We start from the raw sequence: 25991 nt of genomic DNA on the forward strand, positions 1-25991 counted from the left end.
ATAGAACTTTGGGGATCTGTATTTTTTTGAAAAAAAACATTTGGATCTTAAATTTAGGATTTGAGAGAGTAAATGGATAAATGGATGGATCATGGTTTACACTATCCATTTAAATGACATCCATTTAGATCCATTTATTAAATGGTTTTAATTGGATTGGATCAATTTGATCCATTATCCATTTAACTAAAACCATTTATCAACCATATATCCATTTTGCCACTTCTAGTATACACTATCACCGTTTGATTCATGACATGTGTGTAAAAGTTAAATTTTAAATTCAAATTTTGCACAATTATCATTCATCCAATATTGACAGTGTATGGACGCACTGTCAGTATAGGAAAGATTAATCCATAAATAAAATCATAAAAAACTAAGTAGACATTTTATAGATGAATGTTTGGTCAAAATTTCCTGTGTAGAAGCAAAACCGTGGCTTACTTTATTATTATTATTATTATTATTTTTACACCTTTCTTTCATCTTGGGTGTAGCGAGACTTTGCAATCTAGAAGCTTTTCTAGATCATAGCAATCACAGAGTATAAGCTATATCCATAGGATCCTAATAATAGGGGGCTCACTAACTAAGCTTTGGTACCATTTTGCAGGCAGGCAGACTAAAATGAAATACGGAGAGATCCCTAACCAACAGCAGCATTGAGGAGGAGGCTTACTTGCAAGCTATAGAAAGACGAGCATTGGAAGTTTTCGTCATCAGGACCTCTTGATATTGAAGTTCTAACAAACTCAACCACTGCTTATATGAAAGGTGCAGGTCAACTCATTAAACACCCAAGAAAAAAAGTTGTTCCAAGAATACACATACCCTCAACAACCGACGCCCCAGTTCATCTTCTTAAAATAATTTTTTTTCCCTTGACCTGAAAACTTATCGTCATTCCTATATTTTAGAAATGTGATAACCATTTTTTGTAGTTTGAATAAACGTTTCACACGTCAAAATATATTCTAGAAATGTGGCAAAGCAAAATTTGGTAACGAGAAGAATTTGTTTGATGATTTTAAATGTTAACAACTCCTTAATATCTAGATCTAGATCATTCTCAAACAGCACTAACCATGGAAATTAACAGTTTAGAACACTCCTACCGCCCCACCACAAACTGAAAAACATCACAAAGGCAGGCATTGTGTAGGATAGATAGCAGGATGGTCAAAACGAGCTTTCACATTCTAAAAGTCTACAAGTTCTATCTTGAACAAAACACGAAGCCTAGAAACTGATGTTCTCCAAATCAGGGCTCCCCAATAGTTAACAGGTTCTCAGATTTTCAACAGTTGACTCAAGAAGCACACTCACTTAGATGAACTTTAAACTTGTCCAGCTCTTCGAGAACCTCCTCTTCTGATCTGTAAATTAGGTCAATCATCCGCCATATCTGCATCATCAACCAAATTGAAAGCATCAACCTTTTGAAAGAGGCATGAATTGCGAGATGATCATAAGGAACATGGGACATTTTATCCGAAGAAAAAGGAGCACCAACTATGGGCAAGAATGCAAAAGCAAGACGGTGGAGCATCAACTTGCGCTTTTTGTGCAAGTTTAGCTGCCAAGTTTATAGCATCATCAAGGATTCACGTATGTCACACCTATCTTGAACTAAATTACATATACAACTTATTATTTCACACTTAAATGCAGATCTCAATTTCCACTCAAAATGCAAGATAGCAAGCACATAAAAGATGACAACTGAGCAGCAACCCATCAAAAATACTAGCGAAAATATATAGTCCTTCATTAGCGTCCAAGAAAATAAATCAATGTTGCTACCTGCAGAGTACCACCGCCACCAGTACTCTCACCATCATCGGAGACGCTCACAATAGTCCACGGATCCGATACATTCCAATGAAAATCAACAACCTTGTCCCTAAAATTATTAATAAGAGGGTCATTACTTTCATATTAGCAATTCCATAAATCAGCCAGCAACTAAAATCAAAGTTTGTCTTCAGTAAAACCTGAAGAGATGGGCAATCAACTAGCTAGAGGAGTAACATAACAGGATTGCCATTCACAACATAAATTAACAATTGCAAACAAGATCCCACAATAATTTCCCCAAACAAATACCCCCTCCCCCAAAATTTTAAAGAAAAATATAGAAAAGGGGGAGATGAATTTCAGAAAATAGATATCAAGTCAATTGCCCTACTTAGGTCTATGGTGATGTCCAAGTCCAAAGGTCAAAAGTAGCACTGTCATGCGAATTCTTCATATTGGATGAAACAACAAAGAAGCTATGTATTGGACAAGATGAAGTTACCTGTGCCCAGCATGCCGGAAAAATAATCCAGGGGGAGCATTTGGCGCTTTTGTTCTAGCTGGGTTCTGCTTACCAATCTGGTTAAAAAATTAACCTCGTCAAAGTTACATGCAGTAACCATACAGTAAGAAGATTCATTCTAGAAAAAACAAAGACGCAAATTTATAAGTCCTCCACAAACATCATAAGTTTTCAGAAAACACAACCAAGTCAAAGCTAGAGACCAAAATTTGATGCAAGTTTATTCTCAAGTGCTACTTTAACCAATTCAATCCTGCCACTGCCTTCCTGTTTGAATACAGGCAACATCTTACCATCAGATCTCACTATTTTCAAAACCTTAAAATCAACAATGCACTGCCCTCTTACTTGTCAAGGAGCTCACGGTAGATGTTAGACACAAGCTAGAGCCCCTTTCCACATCGATTAAGTCTTTTCATTTTATAATTGGCACTGCATGCACTTCAGCTTGAAATTTCTTTTAAGTATTTTCACAGAGACAGTAGCAAACAAGTACCATGGTGACATACCCCTTCATAATCCCAGAGATTCAAGATGCCATCCTCTGCAGAACTTCCAAATACAGAACATTTGTGTGGAGACCACTGCACCAGATGAAAAAATATCATTGACTGGTGGGAATTCCAAGCCAATAAAACAACATATTTCATCTCTTCAAATGAATAAGACTAAGGAGATGATGAAGAGAACCACCCCCCCCCCCCAAAAAAAAAAAAAAAAAGCATCGAAATAACCATCCTGATACCTGTACGCATAAGACAGCAGCACTGTGACCTTCAAAAGTGTGGACAGGGGACCCAACTCCTCCTGAAGTTAGGTTTCGGCGGTCAAACATGCGCACAGAGTTATCAGCCGACCTGAAAGATGCCAGTCAATTCCACAAGACAGATTTAGAAAATAGACAGTAAAAAGTTCATCTATAGGAAAGAAAATTAGTGGGACACAACTAGAGCAAAACTTAGGAATAGGCACAAATAGAGCAGTACATTCAAGTACTTGCAACCAAACAGTTCCCAAAACACAAGTTTCAAATGGTCAATACTAAAAAAGAGATGTATGTATTACCCGGTCAGAATAAAATGTGTGTCATGAGGGCTCCAATCAACACAATGGAGATCAGCATTATGAGCCTTTTCAACCTGCAAGAGAGCAGCCAAGATCTCAAAGGCCAGTAAATGATACACTAATCCTCTGACCATACAGTAACTAAAACTTTCATCAAAATATGCCAAAACCCATAAAACCAATAATCTTGATGATGATAATTTTTTCTTCAAACTGCCCCAGGTAAAGCTAAAACCCGAAAGAACCCAAGCATATTTGGTTCTGTTCAACAAAACTACATCCTTTGGTGCCATGTCACCTCCTGAAACCCTTGGCTACAAGAAAGGCACATAACCAAAAGAGTACTGTCATGCATCTGTAATTGCTCACTACAAACTTCCACATCCTCACAAACTACTCATAGTCTTTCGCTGAAACCATATTCAGTTTGCAACAACCCACAAATAGATAAGATTCCTCCCCCAAGATTTCTCCTTACAAACTCTATGTCATTAGAACACAATCATGGAATTCCATTAACTGCAATTGAATCAAGAGATGCATTTTGACTGATGTTAACCGGAACAGAAAAGAAAAAGTTTACAGAAATCGTCAAAATGTTGAAATCCGTCTTGAACTGGTCACACTTAAGTTGGTAATGAAGAAAATGGTCAAGTGAAAGAGCACAGTGGTCGAAACTACCAATTGCAGCTTTTGACTTATTCAAAAGAGCTCACCCACCCACCCTCCCCCCAACAAAAAAAAGAGATGAAAAAAAGGCAGACAATCACAAAGAAGAAAAGGTTCAGATAAAAAAAGTGAAGCATACACATGTGAAAAGTTGAAAAATACATATTTATGCTCCCAACTAGATTCTTGTACAAGATAAATAGCTACATCTTCTGTCTGACAGATCAAACCAAACAGTCATCATTTGGTTTTTGAACATGATCTTAATCTGTAACTTGCAGAAAAGGGGGTCAAAGAGGAAACAAGTTCAAGATTACATCCCAAAGTTGATCATAGATAATAAACAAGGGTAAAGCTCTCAACTCAAACAGAACAAAAACAGTTATTATGAAAATTGAAAGCATAAAAATATGGTTAACCAAATGAAACAGAATAAAAGTTATAAGCTGTCAAGTTCAGTAATTTTGCATGCATTCATGATTTTGCAGAATCATACTTAAGCTATTATCTTCTTAATATCCACCTAGTGAGCTCTTCAATATAGATTTAGAGCATCGAAATACTGAAATTCAATAAAATATAAGTGGAGAATAAATGACCTTAGTAACAGGAGCTGAACCACTTCTTGCATCCCAGAGTATGAGGCATGAATCATCACCAACACTGCAAAACTCCTGCGAACTTCATTAGAAAATTTCCACGTCAACGAAAAGTGAATTTGAATGGTTCCACGCTAAAGCTGTCTTATGAGCATATAGAAGCAAGCTTCTTCATATGCTATTCATAGATTGTCTTCCTGAGTAAACTTTTAGCTACAAGTCATCAAATGGTAGATTCACATCATGCCAAAGAAAGAATTACATCAACTCAGAATGCACTAGTTACCTTGAGGGGCAAAACTGAACATCTTCAACAGTATCCTCGTGTCCTTGGAAAACACCTCGAGCATGGACACGAGGACCATCAACACGTTTATCATCAACTCCAAGCTTTGACTGCTTAGTGTTCGCAGCTCCAGATCCTGGAGATTTTGTAGCACTCTGATCAGCTGCCAAAGAGGAGATATGGTCATGAATGCTCCATAAAACAACTGACTTGTCTTTCCCTGCCAGAAGATTTTTGCAGAATCAGCATATACAAGCTCATAAATATCTTCTGTAGACCAAATACCATCCTCAGAAGACAAAAAAAGGAAGAGAAGGAATAAGACAGTTAAAGAACTGGAGCATATATTTATCAGTTTGCATTCCATCAGGTCTCAATAATTATCTCAAGCAACAAATTCATAAGAAAATATTAGTTTTCTAAAATAGGAAAGCATTAGAGTATTAATCATTGAACCTCCAGAGAGGACAAAAGGCTCTGTCTGACACATGGCAAGTGCAAATTCTGCATCGTCCTGATGGCCAGTGAGTATCTGAAAAGTAAGGATTATCAGCTTTCAGCACCTAAAAGGGTAGCAACTCACTACACTATCTACTCAAAAATAAAACCTAATGTAGTTATATTAAAAGCAAATGTTACCAAATCGATTAAGCTTTGCTCATCAATAGCAACTTTAAAAGCCCTATTGATGTATAAGGATTGACAAAAACTGATAACACAAGAAAAACTACCAGGGAGAAAAACTAAATTTTGTTTTCTGTACCAAGTCCGGACAAGATTCTGAGGCTCCCAAGACAGCATGACGATTAGGCTGAGACTCAACATCCCAAATGAGAACCTGGATGAAAATTTTATTAACTTTGACCAGTCAACCTTCAAAATATTAGAGACTATCAACACAAAGGAAAAGAAGAAAATTAGAACTGCAACAGATAAATCAAGGGCTTACATCAGGACTATCAGTATGTGTGGCCACAATCTTACTGTTCTGTGGTAGCTCCCTAATTCGGTTTACCTTCAATAAATTCATAAGACGTTATCACATTTAGCACAAAATCAATAACCGAGTATTCCCAACTGAACTTATATGGGAACAGCAGGGCACATCTACACTCATAGAAATCAAATTTCAATTAACCAGTAGGCGAAAGCATGTACAGCAATGGGAGGGCAAGCAAAAAGTTGTTCAACAGGACTGCAGTTTATACAAAATTTCAATTTCCACTTAGCAAGGACAAAGGATATCTGAAATTTCATACAATCTTCAATTTGAACAGCATTACTTTGCAACTTTTACATACCCCAAAAGCTTAAATTTTAAAAATACGACATACATCTGATATATAATATGCCACTAAAGTACTTAAACATATCATATCTAAAATGGGAAGTTACATACTATTTCTTCAGTTGTGCTGAATACATCGCTTCTCTGGACGAGAAAGCACAACAAAATCTTCAATCTTAATTCAGACTCTTAGAACTGATCCCAGATGCCAATTAGAAATCATAGTAAAGAATAGCTAAAAAATGTTACACAGTTTTGGAAAGTAATTAAAGGAAACGAAGACATCTTTATCCTCAGTTCAACCCTCCATATAGAAAAACAGTCATGCTAGGCAGAAGTTGTCAACAAGATACAAGTATATTAACTTGGGTACATGTACCACAAACACATATGATGAGGTACCATAAATGAAATGGTAATAAGGCAGGGGAGAAATAAGAATATGCATCATGAGAACAGCTAAAGATATAAGTACCTCTCCAGGATGTATGATGGTCTTGAACTTCTTTACAAATGGTGAACGTGCTTCTTCATTAAACTGATAGAATCACAATGGAGTTGCAGAAAAGATCAATGATGCAAATTTAGTATAAATACCAGAGTGCAAATGGAAAAATGCTTCCAAGGAATAAACAAGAAGCAGAAGTAGAAATGACTAAAGGAAGACACATCTTTGTATCAGCACATCACCCACCTGTGATATGTGTTCAGCTGCTGCTACCCGAGGCTTTACAACTTCACAGTTTGCAATGACAAGTGTATTTGGAACACTAACGTCAGTCTGGAAGGAGAGCAAGAAAAGAGTACAACATCAGTATTGGAAGTAAAACAAAAAACAAGACATCATTATTCTAAGCCCGATGTTTATCTTCATTCAACAAACTACAAATTCAACATCATTGTCCCACATCAACAATGCCATTAACTTCATAAATAAGGAACCAACAGTTGCTATTGTCCCAGAATCTACACATAAATCAAGAAAATGGCTCTCCCTCCCACCCTCTGAAACTTTCTTTGCAGTTTGTAGCTCTAAGCATGTCTTGGTACAAGATGAATGGTTTATCAACAGGCCCAGCTCAGACATTCACAAATATCATCTAATTAATACTTGAAAGCATGCTACAATGCTATCCAACATGCCTAATGAACTCTCAACACTTTTATGTCCCCGGTCAACACTCATTGATGTCACCGTCAAAGTGATTTGTTCACTCCCTAGTGCTTATATGGGATTGATAACAAAGTAAATGAAAAGCTAAAGTTTATGACAGACAAAATTCTGAATGCAGCTATTGCAACCCCAAAGTTGAAACATGTGGTGCAGAACACATAATGCTTTTAATGGTTCATAGAATAGATTTTCATGGGACAAAAACAACATTTGGCCATTCTTTGCTACTACGCTATCAAAATCTATCATGAAATGTCAAAAACTGAAAACAGATTGTCTTGCCTGTTCAGAAAGGTAGAGACGTTGCCGATTCTTGTAGGTTGCTTGCTCCAGTTGTGGCCCCCACCTGTATGATGGAGAGAGAGAATGTAAAGATGTTTTGCATTTAACAAGAATCAACAACTTGCAACCAATGAAAGAAAAAATGCCAATTAAAAAAAAAAGTATTGGCTACTGAAAGCATCAACCTACGGTGACCAACAAAATTATGAAAGTTTTTCACAACAAAAGATGGCAAACAATGGAACTGCATTGAAACACTAAAGATCCTAGCAAAACATATAGGTAAAATGTACAAGGAGAAAAGAAGTGGATTGTGCAGACCGGCAAGATTGTGATGGCCATCTCAAGGAATGGTGAGTGAACCAATCATAAAGAACAAGAACGAATTCGCACAGTTTTTCATAATGATCTTTTACAGAAAATGGTTTAAGCTTTCCCTTCGAGCCATCAATCTCTTTTGTCCCTTTCCCATTCTCCATCACTCTCACACTGCTTCACTTGCTCTAAAATTTGGTCAATTTAGTTTCTCCATTTCTCACCCTTCACACACAACATATAAAGAGCAAAAACAAACAAAAATACATCCCTCTGAAGCCTGACATTTATGATACCATAAACTGAAAATCTAATGCAGGGCCCAGCACTTTATGGCAATAAATCTATACCAAGAAAACACCAAAAAAAAACAATACTCCTAAGGTAGGAAAATATAAAAAAAAAAGGAAAGAACATAACCATGTAGGGCCCAAAATAATAAATGTACAACTATAAAAGAATATACACTGTGTGAGGCCCCCGTACACCCGTCCCACATCAAGACGGAGAAGGAAAAGGAAAGGAAATATAACATCCATCCTATCGGATTACTAATAGCTTTGGGTTAACCATTTTGAACTCGTGGTTTCAGCTCAAAAAATTATTGGGCTAGCCCGTTGGGCGTGGAGCATTACAAATGGTATTAGAGCAAACCTCGCGTGATCTCTGCGTGGGCTGAGCCTAGGGCCAAGTAGTGTTATGTTTCCGACTATGCAAGGAAGTGCAAGGAGCTAAGTGTTGTGCAGGGCTAAGTGCCACATTTGATGGGAGACACCTCTAGAACCTACGAGATTAAGTGCCACGTGGGGCGGGGCCATCTCTAGAGCCCACGCACGACTTGGTGGACAGTGTGGATTCTAACAAGTTTTGCGAGGACGCAAAGTCCTTAAGTGGGAGTGAGTGTAAGGCCTCCATACATCTGTCCCATATCGGGATAGAGAAGTAAAAGGAAAGGAAATATAATGTCCAACCTGTCGCATTACTAATAACTTTGGGTTAATCATTTTGAGCCAGTGGTTTCAGTTCAAAAAGTTACTGGGCTAGCCTATTAGGCACAGGGCATTACACTATGACAAATCAAAATACAACCACATAATACCAGCGTCATAAAACTAGGGTCCAATCCTGAGGACAATGAACAAAAATTAATGACTCAATATAAGTAGTGTTAAAAACCTGAAAAGAAGATCAATGACACAAATTTCATGACAAAAGACATAACAAGAACATGCTGAATCAAGCTTTATTGCAAAGAACCAAATTTATGATGAAAGATGAAGAGATATTATGAGAAACCACAGAATGGATACAGTAACATTCTAAACAATTAGAGTGGATCAAACCATCACCGTAACAGGAAAAAGACGCAAGTCACGGAATTCTTGAATACCCTAAACTGACCAGATTAAAGCCAAGAGGGTTTTCTAGCCACAAATTGACCTCATTATCCCTGTAACCTGAATCTGCAAATAAAGCAACGTAAAAAGAATTTCAAAGGTGGGAAAAACAGCTATTTACCTAATTGTCCTTACCAAAAGTACTTAAAGACCAGAATGAAACAGCTTCTCCAATCTCCTATTTGACTTCTTTATGTATCTTGAACTATTCTAGACCCAGAAATTGGGATAAGGCAGCATGTCTGTCGCATACGTTAGACAGCACAACAGTATATGCAAAGAGAATTAAGAGTACTAGAGACTGAATGTTTAAGAAAAGAAAGACGGTTTCTACAAGTACTATGAAATTCATCATTATGGCCACTGAAGTCAAAAGCTCAACAAGAGGGAGCTTAAGCGCAAAGCTAAAAGCAAAATTGCAAGTCATTAGGCCTACTAGCACTTGAAATGCAACACACTTGAAAAAAAGCATTGTAGCCTTCACTACGATAGAAAAAGACAAGGATTCTAGAAGTACCTATTTTCTGGTTCCTTCAACTATATTTTAAAAAATTTTGATATATTTGGATTTCAACTTGGGTTATTGATATTCATGCTAATGCGATAAAAGCATGGAATACCATTAGTTTCGGGGTGATGTACAATCATTCTATTTTTCCAAATAATTGCAAGATATAATCAGAATTCGAAAGAATGATGGGTGATGGGTATTTAAACTATTGCTACAAATAATGCAAGATATGGTGAAAACTAGATGACTGATATGAACATGCTTTTCATCTCAATCAACTTTGCACTTGGAGTATTGGGTTAACAATTCTATGCAACTTATGCACCATCGTCTACCAGACAAACAACTAAATACTTAATTTCATCCTACTAGAAAATTACAATAAATCCCCAGAAGCAGAGCAGAATCAGCTCCAGCAGACACACTTAAAATGCCCTTCCCGTTCCCTTATCACACCATGTCTAAACTCTCATGGTAAACTGCATAAATGCTGTCCATTTTCACTAACTGCACAAGGACTCCGTTGCATACGGCCGGTGAAATGTGTGTTTCTAACACATCTCAAGCATCAGTAATCAACAGACAAAACCAGGAACTCCAAGCTAATGCCCGTCCTAATAGCCTTCCACGAAAAGGACACCAAAATGGAATTTACAAGAACATTAATAGTTATGAGCCTCACAATGTAGTTAACATTTTTCCGTCCTAGTTAAATCCACATAAAAAAATAAAGTACAAACCATTGGTGTTCCCCGAGCACTATAGCAATAAATATCAAGTTTAACTCAATGCCCACCTTTTTCAGCCTAATACTTATGAATACAATTAAGTATAGAACAAAAATTAACTTATAATTCACATAAACCAACAAAAGTTGAGAAATATATGAAAGATTAAAAACTACATTAACGAGAAATGGAACCCTAGAAAGATAATCAAGATATAGAGTGTGTTTCTTTGGACGGACCGGCAAGAGAGGGAGGGCCAAACAAGGTTATGATTGGCAAGCCAATCGTAGAGAACAGGGACGAGTGATTTCCATTGAGTGTAACGCTCATCCACCGACGGCTGTGCTCCTCCTCCTCCTCCGCCCTTTCCTCCTACTCTGCCTTCCTTCATTGTTGGCGCTTTCTCTTTCTCACCCACCTTCACCCCCACTTATAGTCTTAATACCAGTCTATGTACAGTGACTCCAGTGTGCGTAATGTGGGTTTTTCTTACACATTTCGCCTGTGCTCATTTTTGTTTTCCCGCCTCGGGGCCATGCTGTGTTGTACGCCAACGACTCTCTGGATTCGGCCGCTTTCCAGTCGGGAGCCAATTTTTACCCTTTTTTTTTTTTTTTTTAAGATTTTGAAACGCCCAAAGAAACATTTTTGCCCCTTTTTTCTTTTCCTCTCTTAGAGGTGAGATTGGATTGTCACCCGTCCATTAATTTTCTCTAGTTACTAGCAATTCCATATTTTGTAAGTAATAACTAAATTGCTATTTAAGTGGGGTGTTTTAGATAGCAGATTGGATTCCTTTACTGTAATTTTTGGTTTTATACCTAGTCATGATTTCAAAGCTTTATGTGGTATTTTAGGTTGGTTATCGATAATAAAAAGTTCCATAATGATATGAAAAATTCAAAGTTTTCTATTACAAGTCTACAATAACATTCTCATGGGTTAGGATTTTGTTCATCGAATTTTTCTCCATTTATTTAGATCTAAATATTTTATAATTTTATAGCATCATTCGATTGCATCATTACCTTTTTCTTATCTCTAGATCAAATATACTAAAAATTGATATTCTTTTAGAAATATTTTAGTGTTGAATTTACATGAAACATTTGAACGGTGAAAATCAGCTAAATTTGTAACAAAATTTATATATAATTAACTCAAGTGAATTTTAAATACAGTGTTGATTTTGAAAATAATTGCCAAATTGATTTTATTAGGTGACTCAAAGAGAGTCACCAAGTTCCCTTCCCATTAATACGGACATGACATGTGCCACTATGATTTTTCCATTCTATTCATGCATGACACGTTTTTTGTGAGCTTGCAAGTGTGTTTGGATTACACGTTTTATTTCTACTTTATTTACTCACACTGACTTGCTTGCATCATCAATATATTTTTCAACGACCTTTCTATCTCATATATATGACATTAAAAAAAATGTTATACAATATTTCTTCACAAACTTATCTCAAATAATTTACTATCAAACACACTCGAATGTGAAGACCCCAAATCCTAACTCCAAAATAGGGATACTGGTGAGTCGAATCAAGTTTGAATAGCACTGTGCTCGAGCTCAAACTTGATGAATTTTCAAACTACTCGAGTTCGACTCGATCGAGCAAGAGAATTGGTAGCTCGACTGGACTCGATAAGATTAGATCCTGCTCTCAAGCCTTATCGAGTTCGAGTACTCGAACAAAAAATCTCAAAGTTTGTTAAAACATAAATTCATAATGGTTATTTCGTAATTAAAATAAATATATTACATAAATAATAGAACTATTCAATTAGGCTTGTCAAACACTCAAGCAGCACATTAGGAAGCTCAAACTTGACTTGAGACCTAAAATGAGTAGTTCTAACTCGAACTCGACCAAGTTCGAGTCGAATGTTTAACTGCTCGCAAACGGCTTGGCTCACCGGCATCCTACTCCAAAGTCAATGATACAAAAGTGTAAGAGCTATGGAACAGGTTCTTGTTTATGGCCCTTCGATTGGCAGATGGATCTTTCACAGCCCATAAAAGGCAAGGGACCTGTAGGATTCGATTTAAAATCTCTCAGCCAACCGGTTAGGTTACATCATATATCTATCACAAAAAATCCCTAACGTCAAAATATATCTAAATATATCTTATCTGATATGAAAAAAGAAAAGCAACAATTTACAGCACTCTTTTGGTTCCAGGGAACCATAAGAAGATAAATCAAAGAAAAGAAGCAAAACCGGACATCATGGTTAGAGAGAGAACCAAAAAAAGCGTATACCAAAATATAGTTTTGCTTTATGCAGGACGGATTAGCTTCCTAGCTTAAAATTGAGATTTCATTTTAACCTCAATTGAAATAACCACAGAGAAGCACCGGCAGCTATTAAAAAAATAAAAAGAAAACAAACCTGCAGCAGTGGATTACACATAGTTAAAAGTGAAACGATAAAGTAGTTAGCAAAAACGTTGTCCTGAAATTGAGCAGGATCGACTTTTGCCATTCCTCTGCCTGCATGTAGAAGAATCTCAACGTTAGCATCAACCTGCTGAAACGAAACAATGGTTGAAATATGAGAATAGAGACCAACCAAAAAGCATCTTTCTTTTCTTGCGCTAATAACTCTTCAAATGAAATATCCGCAAACTCATCATCTGTTCTCTCCACTTGCTCGCGATGTTTGTCTTCCGCTTCCATGCGGGCACCAATTTCAAGTAGCTTCAATACAAACGTCCAGGAAGAGATGGTTAGGTCTTCAACAAAAAAAAGCATGAAGAGACATTAATATGACCAAGCAACAAAAGAGGCTGATGCACATGCTCAATAAAGGAACAAAAATTTTCAGAGCCAAGCATCTCTGTATAATTGTTTTTCTTGATCATATGATATTCTTGCTCAACTATTGACTTTAGTGCGAAAAATTGGTTGTTTCTAGTGCTCCTGCATCCTAGACCTGTGGTTTCTCCTCAATCTGGCATACCCAACATATACATCAGTTTCATACGGTTCTGGAAGAAAACTTTTGAAAGATATTGTGAGACCAGATCAGCTCCTTTTGTTGTAATTTGGGACTAGTCATAATCTCCAGCATAGATTGATTGCCGCGTAATAGTTTTAGTTGGGCACTTTGTGACTTGTTTCATCCTTGATCATGATATTCTGATTCTTAACTTCTGGCTCCAACTGAAATAGTATAGGCTCTCTTGCTGCCTTCTTCATAGTTAAGATTTTGCAGACGGATATATGCAAGTAATTTTAGCCGCTGAAAACCTTCAAGGCAATAATGGCTTTGTAGTCTGATTTTTGTTTCAGATTTCAAAAACCGATTTATGGTTGTTGGAGAGAATTATTCTTTATACTCTGATTTGTGGCAACTTGATTATCTCTGTGCAAGTTTGAGCCAAGATGAAAATATTAACATACCTTCTTGTAAGCTGAGGAGACCTTCAATTGTTGTTGGAGCCAATTATATACAACAGCATCCTCTTCCAATCGTCTTTGCTCTAACTCTAGCTTGTAAATCTACATAAACCCAAGGATACATTGCATTAGCAACATGAAAAGATGAAAAAGGTATTTCTCAGACATGAGAAATCACTCCAAGCACGAACCTGTTGATGCAAGCGGTCAAATGAAGACCTGTCAGCCTTCAGCAGTAAAGCCTTTGTAATCGTAAATTTACGTTGGATGACCTCTGATCTGCTCATAAGATTGAAGCAGCCATTCAAGAGTCAATAATTTTATATCTTTGTATCAAGTGCATTTACAACATAAAACTTGTTCTCAAACTCTCTACATTTTTTAATGAACCTAGAGATCTGAAGCTCGCCATAGCATAAATGAACTCTTTTTCTTTAGTATCAGACTATCAGAAAATTGGGGGTAAACTGCTGCTATCAGATTGTCTCACAGCGTTGGGGATCCTTGTCCTTTGTCCTTTGTATTGTAAAATTTACTGATCCTTATTAACCCTAGCAGAAAAAAAAAAGACTAGAAAACACACATTTATAGATACAAGAGTAGAAGTTTGGGCAAAACAAATCTAGTGATCCGCAGGTTGTTACTTGATTCAAACTTCAAAACAAAGTACCTATGTTTTAGCTCTTTCTTTGCCTCAACCAAGCAATTAACAAACTGCCCAACCTGCATAACATAATAATAAAGCAAATCTTAATTAGTTCAAATAGCTGAGACCTGTGAGCAACTCATGTATAGAAGGAAAAGAGGTACTTGAGGAAACAAAGATAACTTTCACATTGTGGTAATTTACGTCAGAGTAGAGTATTATGCTAATAAAACATGAAAAGCCGCGACCACGCAATTTTATGGAATTTGCACTGTGTTAATTGAGCACCATGCATTTTTACCAATGGATGCTGCATGCTTCTACCTGCAAAATACTCACAACTTGTTCTAATGTGACACCCAAGGCAGCTAATGCTACCATATGATGCAAGGTGGATATAATTGAGGTGGGCTACACAGACATAATGAAGTTGTTGTGAAGCTTTAAAACCAATAAAGTTGACATACATTCGAGCAATTGTATGTTTATTACTGCATTAAAACTGGCTTAGGGCTTCAATGAACCACCCCGACAATAAATCATAACGGCCTGAGTATTAATTCCAAAAACTTTTAGCTTTACCTCCTCATAATGGTTTAGAAAGCTCAACAGAAGCATGCTAGAAAATCAGATTGCTAGCTCCAAGCTCGTGATAATGATCAACCAAGAAAGTCACGTATTTGTTTAAATTAAATACATTCACCAACCCCAAAACGTAGTTCCAAGTTCAGTAAAGCCAAAACAAATATTCCTCAGCCATTGGATTTCATTGACATTTTAGAGAAAGATGCATACAACAGTTAAATAACGGTCACTTCCTTCACATAATGTAGAAAGAGACAAAATTATTCATCAGCAATGCAATGTGATAAAGTTTAATTCCATACAATGGGTAAGATACATCAGTCTGGAAAAAGAAATGACCAATCTTTCTTCGCGAGTATTCACAACAAGACTGAATTAGTGGCGAGCTGAAATTCATTTTAAAAAAAAAAAAAGAAAAGAAAACCTGAGCAAGAGTCAAGGCGTTGGATTCATGGGACTTGGCAAGCTGGTCATAGTTTTGCTTGAGCTTCCTCTGAACTGCGCTAGACGAGGTCGTAAATGGATACAAACAAACCAGCTCTTCTTTCTTGTTATCCTTCTTCCTGTCGTGTTCCCCAGCTCCTCCACACGCACTACTAGGGTCGGGTCTCTTCTTCTTGGCCCGTTTCTTCCTCTTCTTCTTTGTCTCCTCCTCCTCCTCCTCCTCCTCTTCCTCATCTTCATCCCCAACCCGGCCTCCGTCGAGCACAGACCCATTTTTATTATCCGGGCCCTCATCTTTAAACGGCTCATCCCATTTGGGTGAATCAGGAGGCAATAGCCCACGGAGAATCGAAGGGGTCAGCCCGGTCGAGACGGATCCAATTGCCCGCTTTCCTCCCACCTGGGCTTTATCGTCGGAGCATCTATTTCTGTCCTCGTCATTCTTGTGTAAAGAAGAACATTGTTGGGTTTGTTTCTTACGAAGGATTGATGGTATGGGGTGAGTGGATTTTCTAGAGACAGTGAAAATGGAAAAAGAAAAGAGGGAGAGAGTAACGATAAATAGCACTGAAACAATAAGCATGGTTAGATAAGAATAGCTGCAGATGGGAATATGGGATGGAGAGCGAGAGAGCTGTTAGAGCAGAGGGAGAGAAAGGGTGAAAGAGAGTCGAGACTACAGTGAGAGAACGCGGCGATATGGATATGGGAACGGAATGTACAACGCGGCATTTGCAGATTGATTTGGAATATGCTTGACTTTAATAGGACGACTTTTACTTGCGGATTTGTACTGAGGAGCGGGGAGCCAGGGGCGGAGAGAGATCAAGTTCCCACTTCCCACCGGCCACCCCATCAGATAAATTTACGCAAGAAGAGTCGACTGACTAACAGACTGAGTGACCAGGGGTTGAGTGAATCTGTTTGATTCTTCGTGTAATTTAAGGAATTTGTTACCATTGCATCACCTTCCATTGTTCTTTTGACTTGGTAGTGTACTGTAGGACTTGCCTTCCTACTACACGTGTTATGTATCCAAACATGCATGGTAGGAAAATAGAGAAGGGATCAACCGCAAAGAGGCCAAGTGCGTATGCTATGACCAGCAAGTGAGCTGTGCAAGTGGATTGAAATTTGGGTGAGATTGGAATTATCTACCGATCAAGAATCATTTGTGACGAGGACAAAATGCGACTGTTTAAAAATACATGGTGATTTTGATATTCCCTCCTCCCAACAAGGTTAAATGAGGATAGAGAACCTTTTCTTGTTAAAGACATTTATTATTAGGATCACAAAATCACCATTTTTTTAACCATAAATTGGTGTAGTTGTATTTCTACAGTGACAAGGTGATTTCCGAACTGATGAACCGAATCTACAGTACAAGCACACATGTCAAGATAAAGATATAATCAGAGTTTTGTCTCCCGATCTAACTCCGATGCTAAAATCAGTTATGTAAAAAATCAAGAGTAAAAGCAACACTAGTTGGACTAAAGTTATGAGCAAGAGAGAAATTAAAGCCAAAATCCTCTCTCTCTCTCTTTCCCCATAAAGGGAGGGGAGTATTTATAGTAAGAAAACTGACGAGGAATGGTGGAACCTACTATTTGTTACCTGCAAGGAATCAGCTTAGGGTGGCGGTGTCAGAGGTAGGTCTGGGTATAACAGCAGTAGCAGTCATATCAACCAATCTGACACTAATCAAGCTTGTAAGTATCAGACGCCAAGTAACCAGACAGTCCCAATCGACCGAGGTGGACTCATCTCGAGAGGACAAAGATGAGAATAAACACCAAGATAGCCGAAGTGATCACCTCAACCTAAAACGTGTTAGATTGGTCATCTCAGCGATGAGTCGAGCCGAGGAAGCCGAGGTGAGCGTCCGCATCGAGCAACGGGGAACTTGGCTGTTTTTTGAGTCTAGTCATCTTCCCTTTTTGAGTAGAGGAAATTCAGATTATGGTTATTTTCCCATCTTCTACAGGGAGGGGGAAATTCAGATTATGTTTTTTGACCTTGGCTTTTGCAGAGGGAGGGGGAAAGTGAAAGTGGAAGTGGAATTGGGATCGATGTACTTGTACTCGCTAATTGACATATAAAGCTACAGGTTTAGTCCAAACAACTGCTTCACTCTTACTCGAGCAAAATTGAGCAAGGAAAGGAAAGCATCGCAGTCAGCTAGCATAAGATCAGTGGCACATTTCATCATTCAATTCAACTACTTTTTCCTTTTTGATTTGGATTCTTCCAGTAGTTAGTTATTAGCATTCTTTTTTTTTTGGGGGGAAGGAGGAGGAATGGGTTTGGAATAATTTCTAAAATGCACACTCGAGCATCCACTTTGATTTCAGAGGGCAACATACATCTTTATTTATCACTTGCGATGATGCACGAACCCAACCCACTGGGGAAAGCAGAGTCCAATTTTGATAGTAGCAAGACGTCGTAATTTCTCTAGAATAGATAGAGACGCGCACCACTTGTTGCGGTCTTCAGGGCTTTAATTGAAAAATTGCCTTTCCATTTCATGATATGACAGCTTAGAGCCATCCTTACCCCAGCACGGGCAGAAAGTTGACGACACTACTCTTTCCCCCTTTCTTTCTTGTTTAACTTGATTCAGCCGAATTTCATGCCCAAATAAAATAGCCTTCTCTGCAATTTTCTTAGTTTATCTATCTGTAAGGTAAAAGAGGGTTTACTCGTCTTCTTGTACAAGATCCGTCTTGAATACTCTATTTATTTAGATGAAAGGAAGAAGAATGATTGTTTGTGTTATTACTGCAATGGCAAGCATTGCTACAATGGCAAAGCAATGAGATGGCTGCTTTTTTCTTTATCTTTTTACATGTAAAATACGATGATGCTGGAATCCCTGAAAGCCAAAAGCTTACATAATCTATAGGACTACCAGTACATTTGCACATGGACTCAACTAGAATCGTCTCGATGTGCTTCTAAACATATCCTTCCAACTCTAAACTCTTGTACACTTGCAGGCCAGAACTAGAAGGATAATTAATAGCTACTACTCTGTATACATTAAAATTCTTAAAACCATCTTCTTCTTCACGGTCTAAGAGCTTTGGACCGACGGTGTGTTGCCTATCTTTACAACTTCACCCCAGCAAAGCCGAAAAAAGGAGGAGTCGTAGTGCAAGAATTGGATGTGCCATAGCTTAAAATATCTGAAAAATCATACCGAAAGTAAAGAGTATCTTGGATCCAAGGCCATAGCTGCTGTGCCACTGCTGATAAGAAGATCATCTCAACTGCAAACCGCCTCGACAGAAAGTTTCTTCATCACATTTGGACACGGATCGCCACCAAAAAGCGCAGGTGCTACTGTGACCGAGCATGTTTGCTGCCCAATGCAATACTGCAAAAAAATTTTTAAAAAAAAAAAAACAAATATTAGAAAAACATATACATGCATTCATAATTAGTTACTAAATGAAGCCATTTCTTCATATATTACTTTGAACTGCGAAACAAAACGAAAATTTGAATAACTTGTCTGGAAGACGACATGCTACGTTGACTGGAATAAAATTATTGAAAAAGGAAAAAAAAAGTCCAATGTTGAATGCCAAGTAAGGTTGTAAACTTGAACTATTTGACTAACATACAAGAAAAGAATAGCAGAGCTTAATTCAGAAATTCTGAATTGTGATTACCGTTTCAAAAGCATCATAAGAATGGAAAGCATGACAGCCTCCCTGACGGAAGTTTCCACAAGTCCCTTCAGGCGTTCCAAAGCTAGCAAATTTGATCGATGATATTCTTTGACCAGGAGCACATGAGAGATGGGCTTTTGGCCTCAAGGGTTTGCTGACTTTACCTGATGATTGCAACTGCCAATTTACTAATGTTGGTTGCCATTCATAAATATCTGCGCATACACTCGATACTTCTCGTTTTACCAAAGATATGCCATATGGATTTCCTCCCCATTCTTCAAATACAACTAACAAGTTTCCAGTTGGATATAACCAGGAGCGAGGGACGTGATACCTGAAAATAATCCGAGTTCTGTCAGTCCACTGCATATTATGGTGGAACACTAGAGAGAGAGAGAGAGAGAGAGAGAGAGAGAGAGAGAGAGAGAACGGGCAAGGAGCATAGAAAGGAGAGCAAGTTGGTTGCTGGCTTACCATTTTTGTGAGGCCTCCCCACAATTACTGAGGCATTTTTTCTCATTAAATGACCCAGCATAACTGCAGGCACCACAATTACCAGATGCTTTATATGCAGGATAATACCTTCCAATGCTCTGACCATTTATCCACACTTGACCTTTGCTCATGGCACTCATATCTAAAGCCAAAGGCTCATTTCCGGATGGAGCACTGAAAGTAGTCTGCAATTGCAAAGAAAAAGATACAAAAACATTATGATTGTTATCAACCCTGAGATATTCCCCTGCCAAAGTGTTTTCCTTATGCCAAGAGCAAGGAATTGAACAGAAAGACGAACAATAGTTCCAAAATACTTCTAATAGTAGGAGTAAGCACTTGAACAGAAGATATTAGACATCCTTGGTGCGCTATTAGCCCTCCCATCTTCCAAAACATTAAAGGATGTAGAATACCTTGTACCAGGTAAGTGGCTGCCTCTCGGCAACAAAAGAACCTTCACCCCACTCTACAGCAGAGCTCCCGCCAAGGGAATGTAGACTCAAGGCTTCTCCCTTCAGACCAACCTGATTAAAGCACCAAGTGAACTGCCAGTTATTGATTAAGACCATCACGTGAATTGACAGTGCTTTATTAAGACCATCAGGTGAATCGACAGCCACTCAATGATCAGGTATCAAATAATCATTTTGATTCAAAAACTGACCTTATAAGACCATTTCTGCCACGTTAGGTCTCTTCTCCCCTCATTAAGACCATAAAGTGAAACGGGCCCGAGAATACCAGCATTCCATGTTTCAAAATGGGGACCAACATTCTGAGCCCATACATGAACGATAAAGCAGAATAAGCAAATTTCAAACGCATATTGAGCAAGGTTTTTAAAAGCATGCCATGACAACCATGCAGTACATGCTTTATTCAAATTGCTCAAGATAGATAATATCATGCATGGCTACATCAAATGCAAAAGAACTTTAAAACGTCTATGTGTGAAAGAGTGTGTGTGTGTGTGAGAGAGAGAGAAAGAGAGAGACAAACCGGGAGACCGACAGCAATACTTAGGAGTGAAATCTTGTTAACTCCGGCCCTCAGATTTACACCTTGACTGAAAGTTATTTTCGGGTTTTCCAGACTACCATATATAGTTCCTGCCAATGTTTGAACACAGACATCAACAAACCATCATGATTATCAAATTTCCACCTGTTATGGGAACAAAAGCCGGACGAAGGAAGACATGACTATCTTCAACTTGACAGAATATGGGGACAACTTTGCTGATATAATCTCCTAACTCTAAGGGTGAAGGAATCAAGTTCAAAATCAATAAAACAGCAGAATATTGTCTCCATGCAACTTAAGGGAACATATATCTTTGAACTATATACTGATAACATTTTATTGACTCAAGTTTCACCTTGACATATCACTCTAAAGAAATAGTCAATTAGACAACTAGCCACCACATAACTTGCATAGAAAACAAAACATTCAATGATGTTCAATGTCTTGTTGCACACCTGATAGCTGACCATTGATGAAGACATGCAAAGCATGACCGGCTGACATAACTGTAAGAACAGGCCATTTTCCGCCTTTTAGAAATCCTTCGGTGTGGTAAATTCTCACTCTGAATAACAGAAACATAGGAGTTAAACCTCAAAATGAATCATCACAAAGTCAGCGTATCAGTATAGCTGTATGAGAGTAAAAATCAACAGAAAGAAGCACCTACTCTGTTGAATACCACAAATAATCTGAATTATCTCTGGTGACATTTATCTGCTCCAACAACCCAGAAACTGTAAACGTGTTGTCTTCATATGATGCTGTTTCTTCATTGTATGACTCCCAAGAAAAGCCCTTAATAACAGGATTCATTTTCATCTGTGCACTTTGAGCACCAACCTTGCCATGAAAAATCAGTCTGATGTCAAGATTACATAGTGAAGAGGTCTTTTCATAAGGGACACAAACCCATAACGTAGTCGTGATAATCTACAGTCAGCAATAAGATAAAAGACATTAAAGTTCAATAACAGTTTCTCTTCCTCACCCTTGCAGTATTATACACAGTGTTCTTGCAGTCAGGAAGGATGCTGATAGACCAGGGAGGCAGGTTGTAGTGCATATTGCCAAAAGCAACCCTTGCAAAAGATTGAGAGTTGTAGTTGGCGAGAAATGCTGCACAAGCTCCAGATTTTGATTTAAAAACATGAGCCTGTAATGCAAAACTGAAAGTAAGAAAAACGGTTGAACTCAATTTGTAATAGTGGCAAATGTAAGAGAATAAAAGTAATTGAAACCTCTTGATAATTTCCAAGAGGCGTCACAGTGGGATTTCCAGATACTAGTGCTGGTTCGCAGAGCTTTAGTGCTCTATGTAAATCCTTAAGATGACCCCATTTGGGTTGCCGTAATAGTCCTGGAAGAAAACAGAAACTTTCATCAGTTTGAGCTGAGCAATCCAAAGCTCATTAGGCTTTTAACTGTCCCCATGCACTTGATACTGACAAAGGATCATTTCAGCTAGGAAGAATCATCCAGAGAACAAAATATCAGATTCAGAAGGCAAAGAAAGCTTAATTTATTGCCAGTGTTAGACAGTACAGATCCATATAGCAGGATGAACATAGGATTTGTCACTCCTTTGGATAGTTTAGACCAGCTTTTACATTAAGATTTCATCAGACATCGAAGATAAGGACAGGATCCTAGTGGTCTTCTTAAACAAATAAGTCAATTATCAGACTGCACCATTAGACACAAAAAAGTCGATAGACCGGCTTTGACATTTAGATTTCCTCAGACATCAAATGATAAGGAAAGGGTACATGTCTTTTCTCAAATAAAAACAAGGTCAACCATCACAATGCACCATTAGGAAGACACTAAGGGTCAAAAATACATTTAAGACAAACAGAAAGTCAAGTCAAGACTTGCACTTCACTCTTAGTAAAATGACGCACATGTCCAGTTTAAATGACATGGCAGACTGAGGCTTCTTAGGGGCTGACAAGTATGGCCACTATAAAAATAAATGCCAACCCAAAAGCTAGTTTCCCGCTAAAATGCAAACTCATATAGAAAACATTAGCATCTAGATGACATGAGGTGAATACTGCAAGCTTAGGACATGAGTTTAGGAGCTGGTGCAGTCTACATACCATATTCATCAAGAGGAGCATCATAATCATAGCTAGTGGCAATAAATGGTCCACCAGCTGTCCTGCCAAAGTTTGTTCCTCCATGATACTGCCACAAAGACAGGAAATAAGAAGACAATCACAACTTCCAGTAATTTAGTAGGAATTTTCACAAGAATAATTTTTAAAACATTAAACTTTACCATGTAATAATTAATAAAGGAACCCCCTTTTTGAATAAATTTTGCAACAGAAAATGCCAAGTCTTCAGCAGGACGGTAAGGTTGCGCACCTCCGAATTCAGTAAACCTGCAAAAAGAACAGATAAAAATAGAGTCACTTTCCTGTTATAAAACTCCAAGAATTATGTGAAACTACCTACCAAAAAGCAATAACTCACCAGCCAGTCCAAGCTTCCGTCCAAATCTTGGGTTTATAAGCCTTATTTGGGGAGAAGTAGTCGCAGTAGAAGCCATTGCATGTATTTATCTGGGCAGAAGTAAAATAGACATGCGAAAACAGACGCTTAGAAGAAAAAAAATAACCGTAGTTGCAAAGACTAATAATCGGTAAAAAAGGAATCCTCTTGAGATAAAACTGAAGAAGTTCGATAAATAACAACAACCACAACTATTCAATTGGATAAGTACTTATGGATACTCATCCTAGGAGACAGGCAAGGAAGTATTTTGTAGCTGAACATCAGAAATCAGAGTTGAACGTTGAAAGTGGGAGTATATATGTAGTCAATGAAGGAACTGCGACGTCAATCAGCGACTCAGTCCGAATAGAATTCAAGATCCAACCATATTTTAATCAAGACAAATTTGACAGATAGGATTGAGCAGAAAAAACCCATGTGCAGGGGCTCCAACAATTCAATCTCTTTTTGGGTCACAAAATGGACAAAACACTGGGTTCCAGAAACCCCACTATACTATGGGGGAACATGGCATGACAGCCATCAAGAACTAGAATAAGAGCATTGCAAGTACTCTAAGATTAATCAAAATGCAAAAAAGAAAAAGGTGGGTGGGGCGATGGGGCAAGGTTACTCACAACAGGATCAGGTGCGTCATCTTGCTTGCACATGACCCAAGGGACACCAGTGCCTAGATCCACAGCCATTTTGGCTGCCCATTCCGTATAAGCTCGACCAGGGGCACCTAATTCATACTCCATAGGCCCATATTCGTTCTCAACCTGCAAAATTATTCCAAAAAAAGCCTACCTTTTTCAGTTCACTTCCTTATTTTCCACACTTCAAATATTCCAGATACCAGAAAGAAAAAATGAAACTGGACATGAATAAACGGAAAGAAATTACTACCTGCGATAGGATTATTGGACCACCCTGAGGTTCATATAACCTCTCGGCTTTCATCATATTCACAATCTTGGTCGTGAATTTTTGCATTGCGGCCTTCGTTGCAGAATCATAGACACCAAAATTAGTTAGAATCGAATCATGTCAATGCAATATGGCAGTAAAGGAAATTAATATCCTACAAACTTATTTGCCTGACCTTGAAAGGACCGTTGTTTGTTCTAAAGCTAATGCCCGGAACATACTTTAACCAAACTGGAAAACCCCTGAAAATTTATTCAAGAAAAAAGTGACTCAGACCATAAACACTTCTCAAACAGCAGGAATTTTCTACTTCTGGAAACTGCATTACTTAAAGATTACCCAAAGTTCCATTCAGCACAGACATAAGGACCAATTCTGAGATTAACATAAAGCCCTGCTTCCTTCACCAGCTTGACAAATTTAACCAGATCATATCTACCCTCAAAGTAATACTACAAAAGTAAAATACAAAAACTTTAGTATATATATCCAAGAAGTATTAGAGAAAAAAAAGTAAAGGGGGAAAAATACACCCAGTTCATCAATTACTTTGCCAGGTTGAGGTTCATGTCCATTCCAGAAAACATAAGTTTCGATCACGTCCAAGCCTCCCTCTTTTGCCTTCTGAATAAGATCCGGCCACATCTACCATAACCCAAAACCAAGGATAAAAAACCGAACTTCATTGCAGAGTTCAGTAAGAAATGCCGAAGAGAGCAGTTGGTAAAGAGGGCACGAAAAAAAAAAAAAAAAAAAAAAGAAAAATAGAAAAGAAAGAGGCAAATAAGCAATGGGGATGAAGTACATTTGAGGTAAATATACCTCAGGAGTGCTTCTAGGATAATGAATGGATCCAGATATAAGAATCCTCCTTTGGCCATTAACAATAATAGCCTTACTGTCATAGGAAACAGAAGCTGTTCCACAAGAAACCCATGAACCCAATAACACCAGCACCACCAAGGCCAAAACTTTCCACATTACAGAAACCTTGGAGAAAATCATTTCTAGGCATTAACTAAAACCCCTCCGTTAAAACTTTTCCTTCCCCCTTGTACCTCAAGCTTGTACCTTTACAATCTCAAAGCAAAGCACTCAGCCCTTTGTTTGGCCCTTTAGCCCTTTTCCCACCTCGCACTTTATTCTATACTAGTACTTGCTTTATTGGAGAGAGGGAGGAAAAAAACACAAAAAAAAACAGAAGAAATGAGTCAAAGAGGAAACAGCTGTTTTTCTTGTCTGAATTTTTCTATTACTAGCACTATGATAGATAGTTTGCTTAGGTAGAGAGTTGCAATTTGCAGATGATAGTCCCCAGTAGTACAGGAGTGGTCAGTGAAGCGTGATAAATTGTGGACTAAGGTAGTGTACTACTTGAGAAGATGGGGTGCTTTGCAGCTGCTTTTAAACACAAAAATTGGACCTCGTTTGAAAGTGACATTCGGTCCCATTTTCAGGACTTTGGACCCCACTCATTACCATACCATTTTGGACTTTCCTCACTAGTAATAGTAATACTTACGCGGAGTCTCAACTCTCATCCGTTTTTTATTATTATTATTATTATTTAAGTGAGGGTACTTCCTTCATTATTTACCATCCCTCCTTTCAAATTTTAAGT

General features: G+C 38.0%; 3 protein-coding genes across 3 annotated transcripts; all 3 read right to left on the reverse strand.

Annotated features, from left to right (window-relative positions):
* Nucleotides 1-999: 999 nt before the first annotated feature.
* On the reverse strand, nucleotides 1000-11269 carry LOC113742268 (WD-40 repeat-containing protein MSI4). Its single transcript, XM_072047005.1, has 15 exons — nucleotides 10877-11269; nucleotides 7687-7750; nucleotides 6925-7011; nucleotides 6706-6768; nucleotides 5892-5957; nucleotides 5706-5780; nucleotides 5399-5474; nucleotides 4943-5162; nucleotides 4657-4738; nucleotides 3389-3462; nucleotides 3069-3180; nucleotides 2833-2907; nucleotides 2303-2379; nucleotides 1807-1906; nucleotides 1000-1408 (listed from the first exon to the last, which is right to left on the reverse strand). The coding sequence occupies exons 1-15, from the start codon at nucleotides 11026-11028 to the stop codon at nucleotides 1313-1315; spliced, it is 1419 nt and encodes a 472-aa protein (XP_071903106.1). The 5' UTR covers nucleotides 11029-11269; the 3' UTR covers nucleotides 1000-1312.
* Nucleotides 11270-12357: 1088 nt separating this feature from the next.
* Nucleotides 12358-16654, reverse strand: LOC113742267 (uncharacterized). Its single transcript, XM_027270068.2, has 7 exons — nucleotides 15709-16654; nucleotides 14724-14776; nucleotides 14245-14332; nucleotides 14057-14155; nucleotides 13224-13351; nucleotides 13044-13144; nucleotides 12358-12681 (listed from the first exon to the last, which is right to left on the reverse strand). The coding sequence occupies exons 1-6, from the start codon at nucleotides 16309-16311 to the stop codon at nucleotides 13090-13092; spliced, it is 1026 nt and encodes a 341-aa protein (XP_027125869.1). The 5' UTR covers nucleotides 16312-16654; the 3' UTR covers nucleotides 12358-12681; nucleotides 13044-13089.
* A 1804-nt stretch (nucleotides 16655-18458) lies between these two features.
* Nucleotides 18459-25733, reverse strand: LOC140005869 (beta-galactosidase-like). The gene is made up of 19 exons (XM_072047004.1): nucleotides 25193-25733; nucleotides 24920-25015; nucleotides 24710-24822; nucleotides 24546-24612; nucleotides 24350-24442; nucleotides 24079-24222; nucleotides 23420-23508; nucleotides 23223-23328; nucleotides 23041-23128; nucleotides 22180-22298; nucleotides 21930-22094; nucleotides 21609-21781; nucleotides 21394-21503; nucleotides 20912-21021; nucleotides 20577-20687; nucleotides 20326-20436; nucleotides 19889-20094; nucleotides 19412-19748; nucleotides 18459-19113 (listed from the first exon to the last, which is right to left on the reverse strand). Exons 1-19 carry the CDS (start codon nucleotides 25373-25375, stop codon nucleotides 19003-19005), a joined length of 2532 nt encoding a protein of 843 aa, XP_071903105.1. The 5' UTR covers nucleotides 25376-25733; the 3' UTR covers nucleotides 18459-19002.
* Nucleotides 25734-25991: the final 258 nt, after the last annotated feature.

The sequence above is a fragment of the Coffea arabica genome, chromosome 4e (genome assembly GCF_036785885.1).
Source record: "Coffea arabica cultivar ET-39 chromosome 4e, Coffea Arabica ET-39 HiFi, whole genome shotgun sequence".
In the NCBI taxonomy this organism is placed as follows: Eukaryota; Viridiplantae; Streptophyta; class Magnoliopsida; order Gentianales; family Rubiaceae; genus Coffea; species Coffea arabica.

Coding starts and splice junctions, on each gene's coding strand:
- LOC113742268 (XM_072047005.1), bottom strand. CDS start 11,028: ATGAAGGAAGGCAGAGTAGGAGGAAAGGGCGGAGGAGGAGGAGGAGCA. Junction 2,908..3,068: donor CTGCTGTCTTATGCGTACAG/GTATCAGGATGG, acceptor CATCTGGTGCAG/TGGTCTCCACACAAATGTTC. Junction 2,380..2,832: donor ATCTCTGGGATTATGAAGGG/GTATGTCACCAT, acceptor TTTTTTAACCAG/ATTGGTAAGCAGAACCCAGC.
- LOC113742267 (XM_027270068.2), bottom strand. CDS start 16,311: ATGCTTATTGTTTCAGTGCTATTTATCGTTACTCTCTCCCTCTTTTCT. Junction 14,156..14,244: donor TTGACCGCTTGCATCAACAG/GTTCGTGCTTGG, acceptor GGGTTTATGTAG/ATTTACAAGCTAGAGTTAGA. Junction 13,145..13,223: donor GAAAAGAAAGATGCTTTTTG/GTTGGTCTCTAT, acceptor TTCTACATGCAG/GCAGAGGAATGGCAAAAGTC.
- LOC140005869 (XM_072047004.1), bottom strand. CDS start 25,375: ATGATTTTCTCCAAGGTTTCTGTAATGTGGAAAGTTTTGGCCTTGGTG. Junction 24,443..24,545: donor CAAACAACGGTCCTTTCAAG/GTCAGGCAAATA, acceptor TCTGCAACGAAG/GCCGCAATGCAAAAATTCAC. Junction 20,688..20,911: donor GTATTGCTGTCGGTCTCCCG/GTTTGTCTCTCT, acceptor GTATGGGCTCAG/AATGTTGGTCCCCATTTTGA.